Source organism: Myxocyprinus asiaticus, chromosome 20 (assembly GCF_019703515.2).
Source record: "Myxocyprinus asiaticus isolate MX2 ecotype Aquarium Trade chromosome 20, UBuf_Myxa_2, whole genome shotgun sequence".
Taxonomy (NCBI): Eukaryota; Metazoa; Chordata; class Actinopteri; order Cypriniformes; family Catostomidae; genus Myxocyprinus; species Myxocyprinus asiaticus.
This window is the reverse complement of record NC_059363.1, coordinates 3516856-3543837: the sequence shown is the minus strand read 5'-3', so window position 1 is coordinate 3543837 and position 26982 is coordinate 3516856. Positions and strand designations below refer to the sequence as shown.

The following is a 26982-nucleotide window of genomic DNA, read 5'->3' as shown; positions in this document are numbered from 1 at the left end:
TTCTGCTGGTTGTCTGTGTTCTCCAGGTCTTCAGTGGGCATCCATAAAAGAACAGCATTATGGGTATCTTTCTCTGTAATGGACTGACTCTTCATTTCCGGGATGTTGGCTTGAAATTCTTTGCCAATATTTATCCGACTGCATTAACAGTGCAAATTGCATTGACTGACCAGCAGATGATATACAGTGAATAACAAATGGCATTTGTAGCTAATGTTGTTGTTGTGATTATAAAACAGAACAAATGCTTACGGTTTTACATTCATTTCTTTGTCCGCTGAAGTCACCGCAAAGCCGTCCATATCACCTGTTAGTTATAAATGCATATGCTAATTAGAGAAAAGCAAATGTGATGTGCCACTGTTTACAGACATCCCATTCATTTTCTCAATAACTTTTTTTTAATAATAACTATAAACCTTTAAAGACAGACCTACACTGTGAATAACGCAATCAAATCGCTCTCCTTACACTCTCAAACTTAAATATTTATATATGAATATTTGCAATGAAATCAAAATATATTGTTTATATACTGTACTTATAATCAACAACTTTAAATCAATAGTTTTATATTTTTCCATTGTTTTTTATTTGAATATGTCACTGTGTACCTTTTGTCTTTTTCTCAAATTTTCAAATACTTTTTTTTTTTGCTTCATGTCAAAGTTTGTAATGTTGTGATTCACTTCGGAGCTGGTTGACTTGGTTCTTGGCTTAGAACTCTTTTATGAAGGATTTTATGAAATTCTTATGGAGAAAATTAATTGGAAAAATACTTCCAGAACCAAGATGGCTGAAAAAGTGGGCGGGCACTGTTGTGCTCTATAACAAGCACTTATAAGCAGATAAAATTAATTATATCTAAACCTCTAAATTTTACTCACCTAAAAGGAATTTCTCTTGGTGCAGAAACTAATTTAAAATGAAATACTAATAGAATGAAATAGAAAATGTGAGTGGTGATTGGTTGCTAATGCCGAGTGGACACTACACGACTCAAGCTCATCTCCTTTGATGTTTTGAGTCGGCGACTGGTCTGCCACGAGAAGTCCAGACCAGTCGCGACTCAAAACATCAAAGTTTTGATTACGGTTCAGTAATGCTGACATTACGGTCCAGTAATGTGCGCACTCCTGTGACATGCCCCGTCAAGTCGCAGATGCTACGACAGATTTCAAAACAGCTAGATATCTAGACGTCTTGTCATCAAGTGTGTGCACCGTCCCGACGAGCGAGAGACCGTCAATGAGCCACAGCCAAAGAAATATAGAAAGAGCACAAGGAGAGAAAGGTATTGTGTACGAGGAGACAAACAATAATTAGGAAATAAAACATCACCCACATCTCCCTGCCCGTGTCGATTTTATAATTTTCAGCTGTTTTTTTTTTTTTTTTTTCTTGGCAAATGGTGCAGATAAGCGCCATTATAATTATAAGATTTTGCTTATAACTAAGAGAAACTGTGTGCCGGTTTTTAGCACTCTCTTTCTCTTCTTTTACTTTTTTGCAATTTATTATCATTTAGTAATACACAGACGTAATGATTTATGTATGTCCTCATGAAATCGGAGAGTCTCCCCTCTAAATCCAAAAACAAGTGGTCAAATGAGACGACCAGGTGTAACGGTGATGTGTCTCGCTTGTACACTTGTTACCGGATCACCCAAAACGCATCTGTACAGTCGGAGGCGAATGGTCGTGCGGTTGATGCACCCAGTCTGCGATCAGTCCTGTTGTGTGCGCACCAGCATGATGGAAAACAAGACTTTGAGTTGTAGAGTGCCAACTGCAAGTCTTGTAGTGTACACTTGACTTAATGTGTTCAGAGTGGTTTTAGTGCATTCCTATTTGGTTGCTAGGGTATTGTAGTTTGTTGCTTAAAAATAGCCAACCCCTAAGTCTCTGTGACATTTTGGTCCCTACTGTAAATTTCACTTGGACTCTTCCTTCGATGTAAGTCTGGGGGTTTTTTTGTTGTTGTTTTTTTTTGCCCATTTATCATCCATCAGGAAAACATTGCATGTCAGATTGCTGAGAAAAGTAAAAGTCGGATTGGTTACGCACCAAACTTTAATACTTAGGCCCACGGTTTGTTTAAGTCTCTGATCTGAAGTATGAGCAGCAGTACCTTAGCAAACACCACTAATACTAGCAATATACAATAACAGAAATGTTACCTTTCAAAAACTGTAAACACGTCACTAATGGTCTATAATTTATATAGACCCAATGAATAAAATCGAAAAAATTAACACTTACTAGCTGGAGAGGGGAACACATTTATGGCAGACTCTGCCCTCCCAATCTTGCCCCTTCCATTGACTGCAGTGAAGAGGCCTGACCCGGGGCGTACAGGGCTGAGCATGGGTGGAGGGGTGTAGGGCACTTCATCTCCCGTGCTGCTCGCTGACCGCAGCTGACTCCGGAAGAGCACAGCACCTCTGGACGCCTGACCGCCGCTGAGTGGAGGAATTATTAAAGGAACCAGACAGTAACGGTACCTTTTCTTCTCCTGCTTTGGTACACGTTCTTCATCCAACACTGATCTCTTTATCTAGAATGGATTTGTGAGTAAATGGAGTTATCAACGTAGAACCAATCTGAAAACATAACCATCACAAATCAAACTGGACTTTGAGGGGTAGTAGTTAAAGACCCTATGAAATCGCTTTACGAGCGAAGTTTTCTCTGCTGTGTTGCCGTATTTCCTATTGCAAGAAGAAGTTAGAACAGGACATATATGAGAGGACAGGTTAGAATAGTATTTACTCATCCCCTCTGCACAACAGTACAAACTGATTTGAAGGAAAAAAGTGTTTAAAACCCAGTTTAAAAATAAGACAAAAAGACAAAGGTACAAGACTGTGTACTTAACATATTTAATGAGGGAATGAACTACAAACCCACAAAGCATTGCGAATGATGTAATCTCATTAAAAACTATGGAAAAATATAAAACTATTGACTTAAAGTTGTTGATTATAAGTATAGGCACAATATATTATGATTTATTTGCAACATATTTTGAGATTTGCTAATGTAAATAGTTCGAGTGTAAGGAGAGCGACTGGATTGCATCATCCACTGATCATCATGGGAATGGGCGGTCGCTGCAGAGCTTTTTTGGTGTGCTTTATTCACCGCGACTCACTGGTGGATCTCTTAAGGACCATGGGTAGTGTATTTCTTCAACAGGAATTCTGCTATTAAACACTATTTCTAGAAAATATAAATAATGATATACAGAGGCATATACCATCGATTAACAACCTTGAAGCTCACAGTTGGTCTGTCTTTAAAGGTTTCTAATGTATTGTTAATAATAAGTCCATCTATGGAGAAAATGAATGGGATTTTTAATTCCCGAACCTGACTGTTGCGCTCTAGTCTGGTGGCATTATGGGGAGGGGCATTTTCATTCTTCTTGCATTTTATCAGACAAAAATGTTTTGACTAAACTCCAATTTTGACTTCAGGGGGTCTTTAAGATTTAAAACAATGCAATGCAAAAAAAAAGATTTGTTAGATTTATGTAACATAAATCAAGTTTTGCCCTCAGATGCTGCAAACCATATACAGTAAATCCTTAGAATGCTGAAGTGATGTTTCAAGATCTCAACATTAAAGCTCGTTTAATTGTCCAAACAGTGGATAAAAATCCCTATACGAATGTCAAAAACTCACACAGGAAGGTTGGTTTTGCACAGAAGGGAGGGGTGGCTGTGCACAAGACTTAATTAAGGCATTTGGGTCATCTTCTTTCTGGTGACACTGCGGACTGAGAGTAAGTTTGGAGTTGACTAGGCAATCCTTTACCGGAACAGACACCGGTAAGATGATGGGGTTGATTTGAGAAACCTCGCTAGACAGATGAATCTGTCCATTTCTCTGCTAAAAGAAATGTAAAAAAATCAGTATACTTAAGACAACAGTTTTCCATTAAAGGGATAGTTCACCCAAAGATGAACATTTTTGATTGTGATATGGTCAGTTTAACTGAAGCACAAATTAAATTCAAGAGCTATGATGAAGGGGAGTATTTTCAATGCAGTTTTGGTCTGTTCTTCAGAATATAGTGCATTGTCATATTGACTGCTTTTTTTTTTTTGTACTTTTATGGTGTTTTTTGTTCTTTGAAGAGTTTGACAACCCCTGGTCGCTATGTTTTTGTTTTATTATAAAAAGTAGTGTGAGGATTTTACCTAACATCTCCTTTTGTGATCCCATGAGGGTGAGTAAATCTTGACAGAATGTTCCTTTTTTGGGTGAACTATCCCTTTAAGATGAAATCTTGTGGCTCTTACCATTTTGAGAGATGACTGATGTGTTCTGCATCCTTTGTGGGAGCGCATGTGGCCGTTCAGGGCTGGAAGACTCTTGAATTCCCTCTGACAGACGGTGCAAGTCATCTTAGTGTGTGATCTCTCCCCACTCATCAGCCCAGTTTCGGCCCTAACACCAAACACAGCCTTCCAATAAATGATGCACTTATATTTAGCATTGGGAACTCCAATTCATTTTAAGTGAGTCGGTTCGTATGGATGGTAAATGTTAATGTGAAACTAGTTCTCATTAATGATTTGCTAATTCACTTCAGCTCCTGCACAGCCTTAGAGGGAAGCCAGAAGTCACTGGGTTCTTTTAGGAAGAGAAATATTGAGTTAATTGCTGCTTTTTATCACTATATATTGACTCATATAAAATAGGGTGTTTTGTAGTTTTATTAGTTTATATTCAGTGTAATTTTTGTTCAAGTTAATTAATTAATTATTTACTTATTAAATAGCCACAGCACAAACTATTATTCTTAAATATGCACATTCTATACACCTTCCCTTATAAGTTGGTCTAAATTTTAAACTAAAACCTTGCTGTTGATTTAACCCTCCTATGGTATTCGGTCATTTTTGACTTAAATACATTTTCCCAATTTAATAAAAATGGTTTCCATTTAAATAATAGTTTAATAATGTCTAAATATATATCCAAATGCATATCTTGTGATAAAATATAAAATTAGGTTACAACAAGCCATCAGACTACACAGTAGGTAGCTACAGTCATACAGTTACTAGCATGACATGGTTTTAAAGTCATGTTATTTATATTTTGTTCATCAGATGGCAGCAATCTGCCTCCAATTTATGTCATTCTCATATTTTCCTTCATGTTTTAACTTATAGAAGTGTAGATTATGACTTGGTTTTTTTATTATTTGCTTATTTGTATATGCAAACTAATGGGAACATTTAGAAGTTTACATATAAATAAGATCATAATAGCATAAAATTCCAAAAGAAATGCATAATTGTATTGTTCTTTAGAGAAGATTATTATTATTGTTTTTTTAATCATCATCATCATCATTATCATAAAAAAGAAAGAAAAAAAAAAAAGGGTCACACATCAGACCCTTCCAGTCAAAAATGACCATGAATACCAAAAGGAGGTGCCATTATTCAATACCACAGGAGGTTAACAAAAAAAAAAAAAAAAAAGAGTTAAGCATCAACTACTGAAATAGGTAGCAGTATATAAGTAATTCTGATTGTCAAACCTGTAATGTGGTGAAATGCCTTCAGCATGAGTATCGGGTGAAGTTGCCTGCAAGGACAAAATATATTTATTAGAAGCCCAAAGTGCATAACCAGATAGTCAATAATAAAGTATCAAAGTAAAAAACACGATACCTGTGGCCAGTGAGGTGTATGCGAGGTTAGATGAGTAAAAATATCTCCCCTTATAGTCGTCTGTGGAACGCCTTTACTGCCCCCTGAATGCTTGCTCTGATAATGTGGACTGCAAAGATCTTCATTCCTACTGGGGAAGTTTAAACCAGACTGGCCATCTTCTTGGGGACTAGAATAAACTGGTGTGTTGGGTGCAGAGGAGTGTTTGTCAAACGACGCCAAATGACCATCATCAAACATGCTGCTTTGCTTTAGAGAAACTGATTGGAAGTGGCCCTGAGGCTGCTGGTGTTGGTAAGGACCGTTTTCATGGGAAATTACGTGACTGTGTTGCAGGTCCTGATAATGTGGAGATAGAAGGTTCAAGCTATGACTATCTTGCAAAGTCTGCTGCTCTGGAGTCTTAAAGTCTTGGTTGTGGCCATACGTTGGTGATTGAGAAGAATCATGGTCCTCCTGAGAGTTTAGATGAGTTTTACATGCAAACGTTCCTCTATGTTGTAAATTAAGCTGTTGTTGTTGATTCAAGGCCATTGGATACGACATTAGATGACTTTGATGGACTTGATAGCCGTGCTGATGATGCCAAGGGCTTTGTGGCTCATGGAGACCCCTGTTGACCTGCTCCAAGTTGGTTACTTTTGGTTTGTGTTGCTGGTACGCATAATTAAACTGCTGGTGGTTTTGGTAAAGACCATGCATTGGGCTGTCTGGTGGACGGAACCCTGAATGATCACATATTGAATGTGTTTGAGCTTCAGTGGCCATTGGATTAAAAATAGGAGACTCCAAGGGTTGTCTATCCATCCCATTTGAAAAGGTTTCTCTTTGAGGTAACTGCAAATCCCCTGAAATGTGATTATTTTCTGAGTTCTTTTCAACTGTACTGTTACTGTCACCAAAGAAAAGGTAAAGGTTCTTTGTTGGAAAGGCCTTTGAGAATGAATCCAACATTTGAGGATATTGAGCATTTTCATTGTATTTGGAAGTCAATGTAGAGTTATAAGGATAGATTTGAGAGGAACCAGAGGTCTCAGACAGTTCGTCCTGAGAGGAGGAACCCCATGATGAGGGGGCAGGCCTTCCAAACTGATTATAATCCCAAGTCACAGCACTGCCTGGCATGTCAAGCATTGGAGAATGTTCATTTCCTGGTGTGACAGGAGATGCTAATTGCTCGTGGTTGAGACGTGGGGACATTGGAGATGACTGAATTGAGTTTATGTTAGGTACACCATAGTGAGGCGTACCCAACAAATAGGTTCCGTTGGTATGGTTAGTGAACTGGTTTGCCTCATACATATTTTCAGTCATTTTTGAAAGATTAAAGTGCCACAATTCACTGTTAAACTAATGATTTAAGGGGATGCGATTAAATGGTGGTTTGAATGTCATGAAACTTTTTCATCATTCGTTGTTTTGGCAGACTCTGCAAGGTGCAACAAATTGTTGTCTTCACAGGTTCAGCTCTTTGTGAATTTCAATAATAGGTCATTCTTTAAAAACAAAAAGAGAAATGGAATAAATGTTATTCAGTTTCTACATTTGTAGAATTATTTTGTTTAAAATAAGACCAGGATTGTGTTTCCCAAAAGCATAGTAAGTAAACTGTAGAAATTATCATACAAATGGTCACAGAATTAAGGACTGTTTCCTAAAATAATCGTAACTTCATTAGTGCTTGAAAATGGTTGTAGATAAGAGTGCTGAACTTAGAAAGAATTGTACATATCATCTTAGAATTAGGGGACTTTTCCCAAAAGCATTGTAGCTTAAGAATAACTTGAAAATCATCATAGATCTACAAGTGCTCTTTTTTAAATGCCTAAACGCATGCCACACATACCTTTACATGGCAAAATTCAGCAGGCGAAATACAATAATTTCAGTGGGAATCTGCGCTGTCGTGCGTTTCGTTCGATGGACTTCCAGTGGTGAAGGATTTCCCCTGACGGATTTCACTTGGAGTTCAAGTTTGGTGAACTTTGTCAGGTGAAATCACATGTACACAGCTACACTGAACATTCACAATGGACAAGGATATCTTTTTAGTGGCGAGTTCCTTTTTAACTTCAGTCTCCCAGAGTATAAAATGCAGCATAAAAAGAGGCTGCTTGGAAGTATTTTGTTCCTTATTTAACACGTGCTCAATGTCTGCCTAGTCTTTCTTCACCTTGTGGAATTTCGCCCTTCAAAAGTATGTGACTGCGCCTCAAGTAGATTGTAGAAACCATACAAATCATCTGAGAATTACAGACCGTTTCTCAAAAGCATCGTAACTTAGTACATGAAAAACGTCATCGATCAACAAGTGCTCTTTTTTAAGCTTAAGTAGATCATAAAAACCATTATACGAATCACTTTAGGATTACGGGCCGTTTCCTAAAAGCATTGTAACTTGAGTAGTATTCGAAAATTGTCATAGATCTATGAGTGCTCTTTTTTTTAAGCATAAGTAGATAATAGAAATGATCATACGTATCATTTTAGAATTGTAGACCATTACCCCAAAGTTAACTTAAGTAGTACTTGAAAAACGTTTTTTTTTTTCTTTTTCTAAAAGCCTTAGTAGATTGTAGAAGTGATCATACGAATCATCTTAGAATTATGGACCATTTCCCAAAAGCATCGCAACTTAAGTAGAACTTCAAAATCGTCTTACATCTACGATTTTTTTTAAGCCTAAATAGATCATAGAAATGACTGTTTGAATCATCTTAGAATTACAGACTGTTCCCCAAAGCAACGTAACTTAAGTAGTACTTGAAAATCATCCAAATCATCTTACAATTGCAGACCATTTCCTAAAAGAACGTAACTTTAGTACTTAAAAATCATTGTAGATCTAAAAGTTTTTTTAAAGCCTAAGTTGATTGTAAAAACGATTATACAAATCATCTTGGAATTATAGACCGTTTCCCAAAGCAACATAAATGAAGTTCTTGAAAATCATGGTAGATATACATGTTTTTTTAAAAGCCTAAATAGATCGTAAAAATTATTGTACGTATCATCTTAGATTTACAGACCGTTTTCCAAAAGCATCGTAACTAATTTATTTATAAAGTCTAATTCATATCTGAGATTCATTTAGTCTCTCCTTCATACAAAAAGGGATCTGACCTTATAGCAAACTAATAATATCTTATTTTTCCACCCACAGTTGGTACAGTAAATTCACACCATGACTCAATCTGAATCTAGAGTATGAATCTTATCACTTCCTGTCACATGATCTGCCTTTGAACATAGACTGGCAGTTTGATCTGTATCTAAGAGGTTTTTTTAAAATATGTTGTTCTACAAAAATGGCATAGAAACATTTTATTTTCACAAACTCAAAGCTGCTACTGGAAACAGCTCCCTTGTGAGAGTTGAATAACTCTCATAGCAAAACTATTAAATTATTAAAAATTTCACTTAGTATGTATAGTAATTTGCAAAACGTTTTTTCCTACCCCTAAAGGTTTACTAATCCTAGACTCCTTAGAATCTTAAACACTTTTTTTAGGTTTTAAACTCTTAAAAAAACACAGTGCACAAATATATAAATGTATGTGAATACTTTTGCTTGTACAGGCTTTGAGAGAGGCCAATATGTTTGTGTCTGTTGATCAACTGTGAAAACAGATCATCTGTTTAACTCTGAATCAGATTAACAGCATCTGAGTGTCAAAAGCTGTAGTGCGCTCTGTGGTTTAGAAAGTTTCCATCTTCACGTTAGTCTATTTACTGAGTGTGTGAACTCGCCCAACACTGACCAGTTAGTGGAACAAGCTGACTGCTAGAACTTTTGAAATACACTTAAAATTAACTATGCATGTATACAGACAAACAAAACTGAAAGAAAAAATGGAACAAACTAAAAAAAAAATCTTTCTATAATTAGTTGCGAAACATGTAAACACAGACAAAACAGCAACAGTAGTATTTATCTACCTCTCTGCTGATTGGTGCAACACATTAAGCTAAGTGTCACATTAAGATGGTATCTGATATTGAACGGTTAATAGTTCACACAGTTCATTTTAGACAGTTATTCTTACAGCAGTTAAGGATTATGTTATTTCTATGTGGCTGAAAATATTATATTTACTTTGATAATATATTTTTTATTCTTTACTTTAAGTCCTGTTAATACATCGTTGTTTCAGTAATATGCTTAAATATATGATGATGATAATGATAAAATTAATCTATTAGATTTGTAATAACAATAATACTGTATGGGGGGCCTGGGTAGCTTAGTGAGTATTGACGCTGACTTCCACCCCTGGAGTCGTGAGTTCAAATTCAGGGTGTGCTGAGTGACTCCAGCCAGGTCTCCTAAGCAACCAAATGGGCCCGGTTGCTAGAGAGGGTAGAGTCACATGGGGTAACCTCCTCGTGGTCACGATTAGTGGTTTTCACACTCAGTGGGGCGTGTGGTAAATTGTGCGTGGATCATGGAGAGTGGCACGAGCCTCCACATGCTGTGAGTCTCCGCGGTGTCGTGCACAACAAGTCACGTGATAAAATGCACAGATTGACGGTCTCAGACGCGGAGGCAACTGAGATTTGTCCTCCACCACCTGGATTGAGGCGAGTCACTACGCCACCACGAGGACTTAGGGCGCATTGGGAACTGGGTATTCCAAATTGGGGAGAAATAGGAGCTACATTTTTTATTTTTTATTTTTTTAATACAATAAATAAATAATCCTGTATGGAACTTGTTATTCCTGTAAATTGTCTTTCTTCTGACAAAATTAACATAAAATGTACATTAACATAAATGGCTAATGTTAATAATAACATAAGTCCATGTTATTATTGTAATTCAAAGTTGCATGTGATTTACACTTTATCTGCTTTAAAATACATTCACCCTTACCTCTGCATTAAAAATAATATAATATAATTATGATGTTATTAAATTTATAAGAATCACATTAGAGTAATTTGTGTGTTCACTTGATTACAATTAAAATTTCAACTGTTACGTGCATGTTTTGTTTTTGTTTTTTTCTTCGGTGTGGCCTGTTATTTGTTAAAACATCTCAACTCACATGTTGTTGAGTTTCTTTTTCAGCTGCATCTCAACTTCAAGTTTTATTTACCAGTTAGTGGCAGCTTTGAACTTTATGCACTTCTGAGGTAAACCCAGCTTACACTCACACGTCACAATAATACAGTTAACTGTTAAAACACTGTAGATGTGTTTACTTATGCAAATGTGGTTTGATTTACAACAGCAATGCCACAGCAAACATCCCGACTCTGTTCCATGTTTGACTAGAGCAGGGGTCGGCAACCTATGGCACGTGTGCCAGCATTGGCACGCCAGCAACGGCAAGAGAGGAGTAGACTATTTTATTTATATAAATTCCGCACCTGTATTCCAATCTACATCTTGATGTAATCCTTCCTCGTGATCACGCAGAGTGTTTTCATGTGTTGAATGGGAGGATAAACAAAAAGTTAAAATGTGACGAGACTGCAGTAACCCAACAGACTCATGCAGCGCGTGCAAGGCATTCACGCATCACGAGCCGGCAGCGCTTCGCTTTCGGTTAATCGCACGAGTAAACGCACCCGCTTTGCTTTGATCAGGCTGCGCAGATGACAGCCTACATTCAGTGTTTCATTTGTTTCTTTTTGCTTTCAGAACAACATGTAATGCAATAAGGAAAACACCACTATTAATCCTTGAGATTTCCAACCCAGCATACAGGTACACCCTCCTTAAACCATGGACATTCAAAATTACATTAAACGATTCAAATTATAAAATAAACATGGAAATAATTTTAGGATTCTGCAGGTGCGATTCACAGAAAAGGGCTAAATAGTTGATCGGCTCGTGATGCGTGAATGGCTTGCACGCGCAGCATGAGTCTCATCACACTTTAATATTGTTTAGCCTCCCATTCATCTGATGAAAACACGCTACATCAAGATGTAGACTGCAATGCAGGTGCGAAAAATGTCATATAAGTAAAATAGCCTGCTCCTCTCTCGCTGCTGCTTGTGTGCTAGTGATTAAATGATTACAGTGACATAATATGAGAAATATTTAAGATTCCACACAATTTCATGACCAGTAATCAAATAAGCAAATTTGTGACATTAACTTTGTTAACTCATAACACAAAGGACAGGTTTTCTTTCATTAAAGCACTTTAGATGCTCTGAAAATTCACATGCAGGATCATGATTATATCATAATCATCGGGTTTTGGACAAAAGTTTCACCCAAACTGTTTAATAACATTTGTAATGAAAAATAAACTAACAAATTAGAAAAATGCAAAATAGAAACAGTCATTGACCAGGAAACTAAAAAATGGCACTCCATGTCAAAAAGGTTGCCGACCCTTGGACTAGAGTAAACTCCATGATTGAGTCTTCTTTTGACTGTACTTATAAAGCAATCCCAGCTTTTGACACAAATCTGCAACCTCGCTGAGATTAGTGGATGCAAGTATTCGTGAGACAGCATGCACTGACTGCGACCACTGTTATGGTTGTTAAATGTTATCACAAAAAGTACAGTATACTTAAATGTCATTAAAAGCATGCAGGGCAGAGGTAGCTCAGCGGTTAAGGCTCTGGGTTACTGACCAGATGGTTGGGGGTTCAAGCCATCACCAAGGTGCCACTGTTGGGCCCTTGAGCAAGGCCCTTCAGCAAGGCCCTTGACCCTATCTGCTCCAGGGGTGCTGTATCATGGCTGACCCTGCACTCTGACCCCAGCTTAGTGAAAAATAATTCCACTGTACATATGCAAAAATGTATAATGTGTGACAGAATAAAAGCTTCTTCTTAAAAGCAAATTGTTCATCAATGTTAAGGTTTAGATGTAGTCTTTTGCCATTTTTAAAAGATGCAGTCTTCTCCACTGCAAATCAAAAAACCTCCTCACCGATAGTGACAAATGATAGTTCTTACCTCTTTAGTTTCTCAATGTCCACAAGCCACTTTTTTAGTGATGGTTGCCTTCTCAAAATGACCTATGACGAAGCATTGAATTGCCAAATCAACAAAAAATCAACAATCGACACACAGCAGATAAAAAGTCCATGACTTAAAAGCATTTGTGAAGTGTGCAAAGGGAATTTAGTTTAGTTTGCTGATTAATGAATTTGTCTTATGTCCTCTTATAGCAAAAGCGATGTCTGAAGGTGTGAGAGGGTTCAAAATAGTTCAGGAAATGTAATCTTTTTCTTTAAGCCGTGATGCTTCCTGGACATAACCACAAGCTATTTTCTCGACCTGCTATTAATTGTTTCAAGCATTTTTTTTAAATTATTTTTTTGGCCTCATCTGTACACTGGAGAAACTACTGGTTAAATACACTTTACAGCAATAGTACTGTTCAAAGTTAAATGTTGCATGCAAATCTACATTAAAACTTGTACAACCACTCTACAAATTCCATAATGACAATAGAAAATCACGTAGGGACCCAACATAGTACCACAATTATTAACCATACAAAATGTGAACAGAAATATCCTTAAATTCAAACACTGAAACATATTAGAATCATTGATGTGATTTGTGGGGTCTATCTAATTATTAAAAAAAATTTAAAAATGCAATTGCCAAAAAACTATTACTTGAATACACCTCAACTATGATGGACATGTTTTCAATTTCTGAGTTCACAGTCTTTTTGATATAAATGTAATTGATGATATTGATAATGATATTGATTTATTTTGTATATCAGTTATTTTGATATTTTTATGAAAAGGCACTTTTTTTCTCGGGTCATGTGGAATAACCCTAAGAAAACCTCTTGATATTCGTGAGTCAAAAATTCCCGATATTTGAATAATAATAATAATAATAATAAAAAGTTACTTTAAGATTAATTTCAGTACACTCACGTGTGTTCAAGGTGCAAGGAAAGTATTTCAAGCCTTTCACTTGATGGTTGCACCACTTCATATTTTAAAGCCATTAAACAATTTATTTTATTTATTTATGTATATTTGTTTAGAAAATTGTATAAATGTTTTTCAAAAATGTATGAAACTAACATGGACACATTTCTACGAACTTGACACATAAACTATATTTTTAAAAGATTGCTAATTTTTATCACTTATATGTCAGTGACCCAGTATATTTCCATGAAATGCATAACAGCTCATTTAATGGCCTAACCCGTGGAACAAATACTGGATCAAAACTTGTATATTCGTAATTGGCTATTATTTTTATTTTTATGTGATAGATGAATTTGCACCAAAATACCGAAGAATTTGATTGGACCCTTGACCTTTGACATCATCACTAGATAGTTAAGTTAGTTGATTAAGAGTTGATAAGCCTATTTATTTTGTTTTCCTTTCCATTCACAGATAGGTGCATTTTAGGGCTGTGAATCGGTATTTTTATTTAAATTAATCGCACAGTTTTCTGTGATTAATCGTGATTAATCATGGTACATGTAGTGCATTAAAACAAACATTAAATTATAATCATAAATATAATTACTTCATACTTGTCTCAATGAACTTGCAAGAAATTGCTTAGTCATCATTTATTTTAAAGGAATATTCCGGGTTCAATACAAGTTTTGCTCGATCAACAGCATTTGTGGCATAAATTTGGACTCGCTGCTCCTTTTTTTTATATAAAATAAAACTTGAGGTTACAGTGAGGCACTTACAATGGATGTGAACGGAGCCGATCAGTACACTTTAAAATACTCACTTTTCAAATAATATAGCCACAAGACATAAACAATATACATGTAAACATGATTTTAGTGTGATAAAATTGCTTATTAACCTTTTCTGTGTAAAGTTATAGACAATTTTACAACTTTTTTGCCATGACAATGTAACGTCAACAAACACTAAAATTATTGTAAAAATTGTGATTTAAACAACTTTACAGCTCAAATAATACATGAGTTTTAATAGAATTAATGTAAGTGCTTTTATCAAATTAAAAACGTCACATTTTTCCCTTTAAACACCCCAAAATTGGCCCTAATCACTTCCATTGTAAGTGCCTCGCGGTAACCTCAATTTTGGATTTTTTTTAAAGAAAAGGACAGACGAGTGGAAATTAATTTTTGTGGTAAACAAATCTATGCCTCAAATGCTGTCGATTGAGCTTAACTTATATTGAACTCAGAAAATTCCTTTAATTATTTAAACATGTAAATATTAAAATGTTCCATTTTTTGTGGACACATTTTTACAGGTATAAATCTTCGATAAAAGTATATGTTTACATGCCATAAAATCAATGGACTGCCATTATTTAAAGTTGGCCGTTTTCCAGTGGGCTTTTTAAATAATAGGATCAAATGGGCAGATTCAATTCATATCAAACTTTATTGGCAAGAGAAACTTAAGTGTACATTGCCAATGCATTGTTAGATACTACACATACAGATATAAAACATATTGAATGCAGAAGTTTAATTTGCTGAAATTTAAAATCTAAAAACTATTATTTTCTCTGGTTGCCGTACAGTCTCTATCGTGCACATGCTGGGTCTTTCTCATGTGGTTTTGCTTTCAACTGGTTCAGATGACAGTGAGTGTGCATTTTTTTGGGTGATGCAAAGACATACCCGTATCTCTCCCACACCTTGTTCACCCCTTGCGGGTGAAGTCTCCATTCTTCATACAGTAAATCCGCTCCTGTGTTTATTATACCTCACGCGTAATGAATAAGCGTGCACTGTTTCTGTGATAGGATGCGCAGTCGAGTCGAGCGTGCACCTCCTGGAAATTTATAGATATGCCAATTTTAGCCACAGGAATGTGGGCCAAAATATTAGCAAAGTTTCAGGAAGTGACAAAAACGGACACTGCATTAATTGCATTAATTTTTGTGACGTTAAAAAGTCATCTATTAATCGCAGAAATTAACATGTTACATTTCCCAGCCGCACTGCACTTTATCATTTGCATTTAGCATTGATTTTTCCCTGCTGTCAGAAAAGCCCTCAAATTCATTTTTAGGTCACGACCCACCAGTTGAGAACCATGACACTGCAATGCATTGAATCAAGTGCATACATTTCTATCTTTTTAATGTAATTAAATGTAAACATTGCACATTAACGTATTTTCAGCTTAGCCACAATTCGACGCTTGCACATTTTGAAAAGGTCAACATTTCTGCTTGTGGTGAAAGCATACTGGCACAGATTTGCTGCCATCAGCAGTTTCATTGTAAATAATGATAAGATATAAAAACGATCAAGTGTTTCGTAATTTCTACGAATATTGAGTGGTTTTGTGACTATTATTGAATTAGCTATATACCCTCGAAGCACAGTCAAACAAAGTATATGTGACATTCAATTTTGGGATGCTTTCTTACTTGTGTTGATGTTCAGTGAGTAGAAATCATGCATCACCATTAATCTCCATAGCAGGAAAGCTAAAGAGAAAAAACATACATCACATATGATTAAACAATCAAATACACTCAGATCATTAAAGGATTGTTCACCCAAAAATGTACAGATTCTGTCACCAGTAAATCCCTCATGTTACTCCAGACCTGCATGACTTTATTTCCTACATAAAACACAAAAGATGTAAGCAGTATGCCAGTCTCAGTCACCATTCACGTTCATTGTATGAAATAAAAATGCTATCCCTATAAAAGTGCATTATTTAGGGATATATGTGTATTGTGATTACGATGATCATGTAATACCAAACTTTTTGGCACAAAAAGTCCACAATACGCCTAATTTAAAAGTAAAACATATTCAAAGATGAACTTTTCACTTATGAAATAATGTAACACTTGTACTTGGTTGTGCAATGTTATGGAAAATACAGAAATAGAACCTAACATCTTCATCATTTTATCTGATCATAGTTGCACCTGTTACTGTAACTGAAACATGTTGTTGTCATCAGCAATTCAGCAATACTATCTGCTGCAAAACAAATATACAGGCTATTCGATAATAACAGAAAACTAAAGGAAGCGATACATTATTTGTATAATCTTTCCTCTAGACAGAGTATTCTATACTGATAGTGTAATAATATGCCAAATTATCAGGACATTCCTACGAAACACTAAGCAAACATTTGAAAAAATATTTAAATTAAGGTTGAGAGAGATTTATATCAACATGTGATCACTGAGAGTATATTTAATCAAATGGTGTGGTAATGATTCCCATCAGAATTTCAATTTACACTTGCAAACATTATTAAATATAGTCTTTAAAAAAGCTTTTGAGACCACTGAGGTTTAATAATAGTACAAAACTGCTGTGAATTAATGTAATGCTTTCAAAAAAATATTTACATACCTTTTTAGAAAGTGAAACATGATTTCATGAAGCACTGAATAAACATAGAAGTTCATCCATCATCTTTCCTCTGAAGGATGTTATTACAGTAAACCTCATCTGCTGATCACATGACCCACACACTGCCATTAGATCCCACAACTTGTTTTGGTTTGCACTTAAGAGTTCATTACTTTAAAACCATTACATAAAAGCTGTAAAACAGTAATATCGTGGACAGGTCCACAGGCAGCATACAGTAGTGCCCTCTGCTGTAAATTAAACACACTTCCGCATCAACAACATCCTCTAAACACAGTTTCACTAAGACTCACTCACTTTTTATCTGATTATAACACTCATACCGAACTGCTTTCCATCTAACAAGTTTTGCTCTTGCAGTTCTTTAGGCTGGTTCTACATAACTGTGGTTCAACATATGTTAGAATCATAGTCAACATTGTGAGCTGTTATTATTAAAATGTAAATGTTTCACCAAGGTGATTCAATGTTGCCAGCATTGTCTGTGTTGTTGTTTGAACCGGATCCAAACATGTTGTTATCATTTGCATAAATATTATCACAATCATTTTGTTAATAATCATAAATAACAACTAATAATAATAATATATAATAATCATATCTATTTTATTAATAGTTATAATAAATCAAATAATGTAATAATAATAAACCATAAAAAAATCTAAATTAATAAATAATGCATTAATATTATTACAATATACAGAATTTTCAAATGTATTATAAATAATAATATTTATTATAATATTTTGATATAAATAATATATAAAAATATTTTTTTAATGTTAAATAATAATAAATTATTAGTAAACAATACATTATATGAAATTATTATTATTATGATACAATTTTGTTTATAATACATTAAAATAATGTAATATAATAAACAATTCAAATATAAATAAATAAATAAATATATAATTATTTTTATCACATGTTTATTAAATAATTAATAATACAAATTTATTATAATGTGTTTGGCTGTATATAAATAATACATAATTTAATAATATTAATATTTTAATAATAATAATAACTAATAAAATAAAACTAACAATAAACAATACATTAAATTAAATAAAGTACAACAATAATAAAAATATTAATAATAATTATTATTATTAATGCAAAACAGAAGACGGAATCAAGTGTAGTGGCCTGATTAGTTACAGACAATAGTAATATAATTTTTTTTATTATGATAATTATTATTACAATAAACAATGCAAAACAAAAGACAGAATCAAACAGAACAAAACCAAAAATAAAAAATGACTTTAGTCAGGCATTTTAATTTTCTCAATTGACATATTTCATGAAGCATTCACACAAGGCTCTCTTAAAAGCACGAAGGTGTGTGTTCTCTCAACAGCAGCTCTGTTGATCTGACATGAAGTTTAAGGAAGTCTGAGGCACAGTGGGGTGTGTCCAAAACACTCATTTAAGTAATGCTCAGCTCTCACTCTCTTACTTTGGATTGGTATGAATTAAACAAACACCGGATGAGAGAGAGAGAGAGAGAGAGAGAGAGAGAGAGAGAGAGAGAGAGAGGGTTGGATTAAACAGCAGCTCTTGCTCAGGTCTGTTACACATTTTAATTCTCTTATTTAAATTAGAGACTCTAACAGATTTAAACCTTAATGTCACAGTGTACTGTTAAGAAGGAAGTTCAATATGTACTGATGTTACAAACATCATTAAATATTTCCATTCTTGGAAAGTGTGGCAACAAGTGATTAAACTTTAACTTTTGAGATGGGGTAAAACATAATAATAAGCAACTTTGTGTTTATCAGTAGTAGTCATTTCTTAAAAAATAAAATGTTTCCTAGCCAGTGATGTGTGAATCATATTGATGTTGCTGGATATAAGTTGTCATTAATGATTAATGAATACTGAACTGATGAACTGATATAGTTACATTAAGCCAGAAGACAATATATTTGTATATATTTGACAGTTTCTAAAACAGCTGTACAGATCTGAGCATCTTAGGTTAGTCATACTTATGCATGATTACTACAAGTAATTTGACAAGATGTTATATTTTAAAAGGCAAAAATCAAATTGCCATGTCTTCTCTTTGTGTTTAAGTATAAACATCTTCAGAATTTCCAATCCATGTAGATGACTTGAGTCCAGGCAACAGGAAACCAGAGTTGTGGTAGATTATTTTGATACATTTTAGAGAATATAGCATAGGGTTGTTAGTTTAGTCTGCGAACTCATCCGAGGTTCAAAGAACTGACACGCATCTTGTAGTAAAAATCTCCAAAACTGTAGTATAAATCGGTGAGTAAAGCTTAACCGTGCTAAATTTCACTTCCTAATTTCATTGTTTAAGATAGAGGCCTGTTGCTTCTTTCCAGTATTTCTTGACAACAAATACAGTTATATTGTCATCATTTTGACCTGTTACGTTGTTTGTACTCTGACTCAGGGATCATAGCAATGCAGGAGTAAACGCATTCACACATCAAAGACATGGAGCTCCTAAATCTTGCTTTAGTAACGCATGAGCTGACACGTAGTGTCAGTGTCTTTAATAAAGAACCTAATGATGTTTTTTTTACTGTTGTCCCACTGGCGATCTTCTGTACTGGTTTAGGATGAAATGTGCCAGGAATAAAATTTTGGGCAAAGCTTTGGGACAGTTAAGGTTGTTTTCAAAATTTAAAGAATTTTGTTACATTTAAGTTATGATTACTGAATTTCTATGGGTAAATACTCTGTCACACTGAATTGTTTCTTTCTTTGCATTCTTTATATTAAATTTACGATGTCGAAATGTCTGAGACCACTGGATAAAATGCTTTGCATGCAGTGTTAGGGAGTTTTAATATTTGGTTAATTTTTGTAAGGAAATATCAAACTATTTAACTGTATAACTATCAGGTGATGTGAATGCAGAATTGAATAAAATCATTTGATTGTTATATATCTAATTTCTTCTTTAAATAGCTTCAATGTAGCATAGTTAGCTACTTTTTGTTAATAGCTTGTAGTGTCACTAAATACTCTTTTAAAAGAGTAACTCGACTGTAGTTTAACTACTTTTAGTCATGAGTATCTTGAAGCTTGGCAGGTTACTGTTTCAAAATAGCTTGCCAAACACTGTTTGCATGATTCTAATTTTATATACAGTTGTGCTCAAAAGTTTGCATACCCTGGCAGAAATTGTGAAAATGTGTCTTTTATTTAAGGATAGTGATCATATGAAGCCACTTATTATCACATAGTTGTTTGGCTCCTTTTTAAATCATAATGATAACAGAAATCACCCAAATGGCCCTGATCAAAAGTTTACATACCCTTGAATGTTTGGCCTTGTTACAGACACACAAGGTGACACACACAGGTTTAAATGGCAATTAAAGGTTAATTTCCCACACCTGTGGCTTTTTAAATTGCAATTAGTGTCTGTGTATGAATAGTCAATGAGTTTGTTAACTCTCACATGGATGCACTGAGCAGGCTAGATACTGAGCCATGGGGAGCAGAAAAGAACTGTCAAAAGACCTGCGTAACAAGGTAATGGAACTTTATAAAGATGGAAAAGGATATAAAAAGATATCCAAAGCTTGAAAATGCCAGTCAGTACTGTTCAATCACTTATTAAGAAGTGGAAAGTTCGGGGATCTCTTGATACCAAGCCGAAGTCAGGTAGACCAAGAAAGATTTCAGCCACAACTACCAGAAGAATTGTTCGGGATACAAAGAAAAACCCACAGGTAACCTCAGGAGACATACAGGCTGCTCTGGAAAAAGACGGTGTGGTTGTTTCAAGGAGCACAATACGACGAAAATGAGCTGCATGGTCGAGTTGCCAGAAAGAAACCTTTACTACACCAATCCCACAAAAAAGCCCGGTTACTATATGCCCGACAACACCTTGACACGCCTCACAGCTTCTGGCACACTGTAATTTGGAGTGACAAGACCAAAATAGAGCTTTATGGTCACAACCATAAGTGCTATGTTTGGAGAGGGGTCAACAAGGCCTACAGTGAAAAGAATACCATCCCCACTGTGAAGCATGGTGGTGGCTCACTGATGTTTTAGGGGTGTGTGAGCTCTAAAGGCACGGGGAATCTTGTGAAAATTGATGGCAAGATGAATGCAGCATGTTATCAGAAAATACTGGCAGACAATTTGCATTCTTCTGCACGAAAGCTGCTCATGGGACGCTCTTGGACTTTCAAGCAGGACAATGACCCTAAGCACAAGGCCAAGTTGACCCTCCAGTGGTTATAGCAGAAAAAGGTGAAGGTTCTGGAGTGGCCATCACAGTCTCCTGACCTTAATATCATCGAGCCACTCTGGGGAGATCTCAAACGTGCGGTTCACGCAAGACGAATGGGCAGCTATACCACCTGCAAGAATTTGGGGCCTCATAGACAACTATTACAAAAGACTGCACGCTGTCATTGATGCTAAAGGGGGCAATACACAGTATTAAGAACTAAGGGTATGCAGACTTTTGAACAGGGGTCATTTCATTTTTTTCTTTGTTGCCATGTTTTGTTTTATGATTGTGCCATTCTGTTATAACCTACAGTTGAATATGAATCCCATAAGAAATAAAAGTAATGTGTTTTGCCTGCTCACTCATGTTTTCTTTAAAAATGGTACATATATTACCAATTCTCCAAGGGTATGCAAAATTTTGAGCACAACTTGTAAAAAAAAAAAATTATTTCAAATTATCAGCTTAACAATTTGAAGGAAAGTGGAATTTATATATATATGTATTTCTCTAGAATTCAATGTTTTTCCAAGTTCACACATTGATGTCATGTAACTTTGTCGCATTCATGCCTGAACTTGATTGTATTATATTGTCATCCCACCACAGATCTGATATTCACTTGAGGAACTCTCGCTCATGACAGCCTATGTAGAGATGTCGGGGGACACCAGTACGTCGTCATGGAAACTACCTCCAGCCGGCCTACCACAGGAGTCAACTGTTGAGACGGAGAATAAATGCAGGGGGGTGTTGAAAATCCTCAAAGTGTGCTTCATAAGCAACAGCGCCAACCTGGGCATGACCTTCAAACTGGTCAAATGTGAAAGTTCCTGGAATATCAGGGTGAGAATATGTGACATGAAGCATGAATGATGAACAGAATAGAGCGCGTTCATTCTCATTCTCATTTCATTCTGCAGAAAATAATTCAGTCCATTATGGATAGCGGGCGCCTTGGTCCCAACATCAAGTTTCCGGAATGCTACGGTCTGCTGCTCAAGCACATCAAATCAGACGAGGTTCATTGGCTTCACCCAAACCTGACCGTAGCAGAGGTGGAGCAGAAATATGAACAACAACATGTCGAGGCAGAGTGGAGGTGTGTGTGGGTTTGCTTTGCTATACTTTGGGAACAAAATTGTCCAAAGAGATTAGGTAAATCTGACAACCTGGGGGATGCTTGGAGACTTCAGCAATCATCGGTCTTACAGATCTGAAAAATTCAAGTTTGTGTATGCGAGTTACAACCTTCTTATTTACACTTTCATTATCAGATATGACTTAAGGATCCGATACATTCCTCCTGATTTCCTGGAGAAGTTAAAAGAAGACAAAACAACTATGCTCTACTTCTACCAGCAGGTTGGTAGCCTACAAATCATGCAGGTTATTGATCCATATCCTGAATTTGGTTAAGCTACTTTGAAATTATAAGTAACTTGTACCATAAACTACACAGTCAAGCAAATACAGTAGTAATTTGCTGTACTACAAGCACAAAGTAGCTACATTGAAACTAGCTACTTAAGAGGGCAATATAAGAGCCATATGTTTATGGCATTAAAACGATGAGTTTTTAAGTGAATAAATTACTGTTTCTCAATTAGGGTGACAACAAACTAGATAAAGAGATCCTATTACACTAAATATAACTATAAAAACTGTGCAACCTAGAGCCGGTTGCATAAACATAGCCATTAACTTAAGACTTCGTCTAACAATTGGTCTGACTTGCTAAAGACGCCATAGAAAGCCTGTTGCATAAAACAAACTCACAGTTGTCTTTAGTAAAACTAAATTCTAATTCCTATTGGATTGTGGGAAATGTAAGACACTGAACAGCTTAAATAAATGGCCGACTGTGGACACTCAATACAGTTTTCATTCGCTGAAAATATTTGCTTATTAGAGGAGTACAATGCTTCAAAATTTAGTGATTTTAACCCAGATAATAAAAAAACACAAGACATTTTGTTACCAAGTCAAAGTCTGCTCGAGCCCCTTTCAGTGCTCAACCAGAGATTGTTTAGCAGAGACGGGCCACTTCTATTAAAATGAATGGGAGAAATTGGAACGCTCAACTAAGGAGCTTTGAGCGCCCAACGGTCAATGGATGTAGAAAGGAAGTCCTGCCTTACAGTTAAAATAGCCAGTCACCTTTTAGATACAGACATCACCTGTCAATCAACTCTATAACGCGCATGCACATTAGCTATACAAGCAGGGGAAATTGTGTTTTTTAGCGTAATATGAGGTAAAGAATCACAATTTATGATATCACTATTGTCAGATTTTATTGCTGATTTGAAATTTGTTCTTTGATCGTAATCTTGACCAACCATTTTGAGATGCTGGTCTTTCTCCATTCAAGTAGATTGGAGCTGCACTGGCATGACTGGAAATACGTAGCCTCCCGAGAGCGTTCCAAAGATGGCCGTCAGTGGACTGACTTGCTAGAAAGACTTTGACTCAACTGAAGCCCCCACAAGCTCAGCTGACTGTTATTTTCCATGGCAAAATAGAATGTAAACAAAAGTTAGCCTAGTGGGTCTGCTGTCTTACATTTCGGTCTTGAATTAGAACGATCTAAGTTTTTATGCAACTCTCTGCTAATGTATGTGACTGAGTCTAAAACATAGTAATGAACAGCGGCATTTAAATATACAAAAGAAGACACATCAAAGTCATATCGATGAATCTTTTTGGATCAGTCCTTTTACATGAACCATCCTAAAGAGCCGATTCACTCGATTCACTCAGACTTCCCAATGCAGCACATGAGAGAGAGCGTGCTTTCACAATCCAATTCACTAGAAAAGGACTTCCCAATGCTGAATGTCAAAGAGAGGTCTGTTTTTGACTAACCGATTCACTGGAAGTAATCAGACTTTCCGATGCTAGATACAGTATGAGAAAGAGGACCGTTTAGGGTGAACATATTCACTACGAGTCAGATTCCCAGTGGTGCATTTACAGGTATTTGTTTATTGCCTCAGCTCGTTCAGCTGTAAAGCTGGGTGGGTGATACAGCGACGCTGCATTTGGTCACAATACACTGCTATTTTCTGGAAAAAGTAGCTCATTACTGGAGATGAAAACAGGTAACTACAGTCAAGCTACTGGAAGTAATATTCCAGGTTCAATACAAGTTAAGCTCAATCAACAGCATTTGTGGCAAAAAGTAATTAATTACTAACTACTGATTACATCTTCTACAGAGTAATTAGATTACTGTACTAATTACTCTGTCTGAAAAGTAACTGCATTACTTATTACTAATTACTTTCTAAAACCCTGATCAACCTCGACCAGATGAAAAATACAAGGATAGGCATGAAACTGTTCTTTTAATTCTTTCAAATAAATCATATAAAATAAAATAAATTATTCATGAACTGGCCAAAGAATTTAAGGGGACGGCGTTAAATTAGAAAACATACATTTTAACATTAGACGTTCAATTTCGATTTTAAATTAACTATTGTTTTATAAAGAATTGTTCTATAGTCTATACAGTATTTAACACAATTACATCAGAAGGAACTGTAATTAAATTACTTACAAATTAAGAGTAATCCCTTGCTTTACTTTTTTCAATGAAAAATTTAATTACAGTAATTAATTACTTAGTAATGCATTACACCCAACACTGATGATGACATAATGCTGCAACCCTAAATCCCTAAAACTACCATTATATGATGATTTAAAAACTTTACAGCTCAAATAATACAAGAAAAATGTAAGTTCTTTATATAATTACAAAATGACACTGTAATTGTCTCACTGTAATCTCGATTTATCGAGTCAAAATTAATTTTTGTGGTAATCAACATTATGCCACAAATGCTGTAGATTGAGCTGAACTTGTACTGAATTGTGTCATTACTTTTTAGTTCATTTCTCCTCACTGAACGTGAAACAGCAAACGAATGCAAACGTGAGTGGAGTCTGTATTCCAATAGTCATGCCATTGTCGCTGATGCATCATGAACATTTCAAGTGGGACTGAAGTGCTGCCAGTTTCTGTGATGGTGGTTTGCACTTTTCAAAAGAGGAATGAAGGTGAAATGTTGTCGTTATGCAGGTTCGCAGTGACTACATGCAGCACAGCGCTAGCAGAGTCAGTGATGGGATGGCCTTACAGTTGGGCTGCCTTGAGATCAGGTACAGTATAATAATACAGGCAATGTTAAAAGTAAAGAGTGGGAATTTTTATGAAATGAAAATGCTTTTTCCTGTCCCAGTTTAATAAGCAAAAAGAACTATAAGTAAGCCATTTATAGGTTATTTTAGTTTAAACTGTGGCACTTTTGAAACATTGTTTGACGCAACCAAAGGCGTGAGTTTGGGGTGGGGCTATCTGTTTATCTAATCAATGGCAGAAGGGGGCATATTCAGGGAAACCCGTTATGAAAATGTCAATGGATCAACATATTTTATTTTTTTGCTGTCCAAACAGGAGATTTTACAAGGACATGAATGCCCAGGGATTGGAGAAAAAATCCAATTTGGAGCTGCTGGAGTAAGTAGTTTGTCAAGTACTGTTAGATAGCTCTACAACATAAAAATTATCAAATTGTCTGATTGCATGTCTGTTCCTTTCAGGAAAGACGTTGGCTTAGAATTGTTTTTTCCTCGTGAATTAATTGAAAGTATGAAGGTAAAACTATTTTAGTATAAAAGCACCAAAGACAGCTCAGACTTTGTTCACACACTAACAATGTTTGTGATGAGTCATGATTAAATATGATGAATTGCTGTAAAATGTCTGCGTTCTATTTGTTTGGTGGGAAACAGGCGAAGCATCTGAGGAAACTGATCCAGCAAACTTTCCAGCAGTTTGCTTTGCTAAAGGAGGAACAGTGTATCATGAAGTTCTTTGAGACATTATCAGTCTTTTCAAGTTTTGATGAGGAAGTTTTTCCTTGTGAGCTTGTGGTAAGTTGTCTGTTAGACAGACAGACAGACAGACGGATGGACGGACTTAGTGACAGACAGATAGATGGATGGATGGATGGAAGGATGGATGGACTTAGGCAGACAGAGAGACAGATAGATGGATGGAGAGACAGACAGACAGATGGACGGACAGACTTAGTGACAGACAGATAGATAGATGGATGGATGGATGGATGGATGAGACAGACAAACAAACAGATAGACAGACAGACAAAAAGACAGACAGACAGACGGATGGATCGATGGATGGACTTAGGCAGACAGAGACAGATATAACGGATGGACAGACAGACAGATGGATGGATGGATGGATGGACAGACTTAGTGACAGACAGAGAGATGGATGGACGGACAGACAGACAGACAGACAGAGAGGCAGATAGATAGATAGACAGACAGACGGACGGACGGACTTAGTGACAGACAGATAGATGGATGGATGGATGGAAGGATGGATGGACTTAGGCAGACAGAGAGACAGATAGATGGATGGAGAGACAGACAGACAGATGGACGAACAGACTTAGTGACAGACAGATAGATGGATGGATGGATGGATGGACTTAGGCAGACAGAGAGAGACAGATAGATGGATGGAAAGACAGACATACAGACAGACAGATGGATGGACAGACTTAGTGACAGACAGAGAGATGGATTTATGGATGGATGTATGGACAGACAGAGACAGACAAACAAACAGATAGACAGACAGACAAAAAGACAGACAGACAGACGGATGGATCGATGGCTGGGCTTAGGCAGAC

At 35.9% G+C, this 26982-nt stretch overlaps 2 protein-coding genes across 8 annotated transcripts in view; one reads left to right on the top strand and one right to left on the bottom strand.

The window, feature by feature from the left end:
* LOC127411443 (transcriptional-regulating factor 1-like) overlaps nt 1–17218 on the bottom strand; it is a 23450-nt gene extending 6232 nt beyond the window's left edge. Inside the window, exons 1-11 of one of the 5 annotated variants that reach the window (XM_051647012.1) lie at nt 16987–17217; nt 16188–16231; nt 16032–16091; nt 12624–12685; nt 5694–7189; nt 5561–5607; nt 4308–4455; nt 3688–3894; nt 2263–2557; nt 253–307; nt 1–138 (exon numbers count right to left, since the gene is read on the bottom strand). The exon at nt 1–138 is cut by the window's left edge and continues 2 nt beyond it. In XM_051647012.1, coding sequence (XP_051502972.1) covers nt 1–138; nt 253–307; nt 2263–2557; nt 3688–3894; nt 4308–4455; nt 5561–5607; nt 5694–7007 — 2204 coding nt within the window. In that variant the 5' untranslated portion in view covers nt 7008–7189; nt 12624–12685; nt 16032–16091; nt 16188–16231; nt 16987–17217. Of the gene's footprint in view, nt 139–252; nt 308–2262; nt 2558–3687; nt 3895–4307; nt 4456–5560; nt 5608–5693; nt 7190–12623; nt 12686–16031 lie in introns of all 5 variants that reach the window. The other 4 variants (XM_051647013.1, XM_051647011.1, XM_051647014.1 and 1 more) reach the window with 4 other exon arrangements.
* Nucleotides 17219–18485: 1267 nt separating this feature from the next.
* LOC127411419 (protein-tyrosine kinase 2-beta-like) overlaps nt 18486–26982 on the top strand; it is a 34866-nt gene continuing 26369 nt past the window's right edge. For all 3 annotated transcript variants that reach the window (XM_051646966.1, XM_051646964.1, XM_051646963.1), the window contains exons 1-8: nt 18486–18584; nt 21860–22096; nt 22174–22352; nt 22528–22615; nt 25341–25420; nt 25716–25778; nt 25862–25916; nt 26054–26194. In XM_051646966.1, coding sequence (XP_051502926.1) covers nt 21890–22096; nt 22174–22352; nt 22528–22615; nt 25341–25420; nt 25716–25778; nt 25862–25916; nt 26054–26194 — 813 coding nt within the window. In that variant the 5' untranslated portion in view covers nt 18486–18584; nt 21860–21889. The remainder of the gene's footprint in view (nt 18585–21859; nt 22097–22173; nt 22353–22527; nt 22616–25340; nt 25421–25715; nt 25779–25861; nt 25917–26053; nt 26195–26982) is intronic.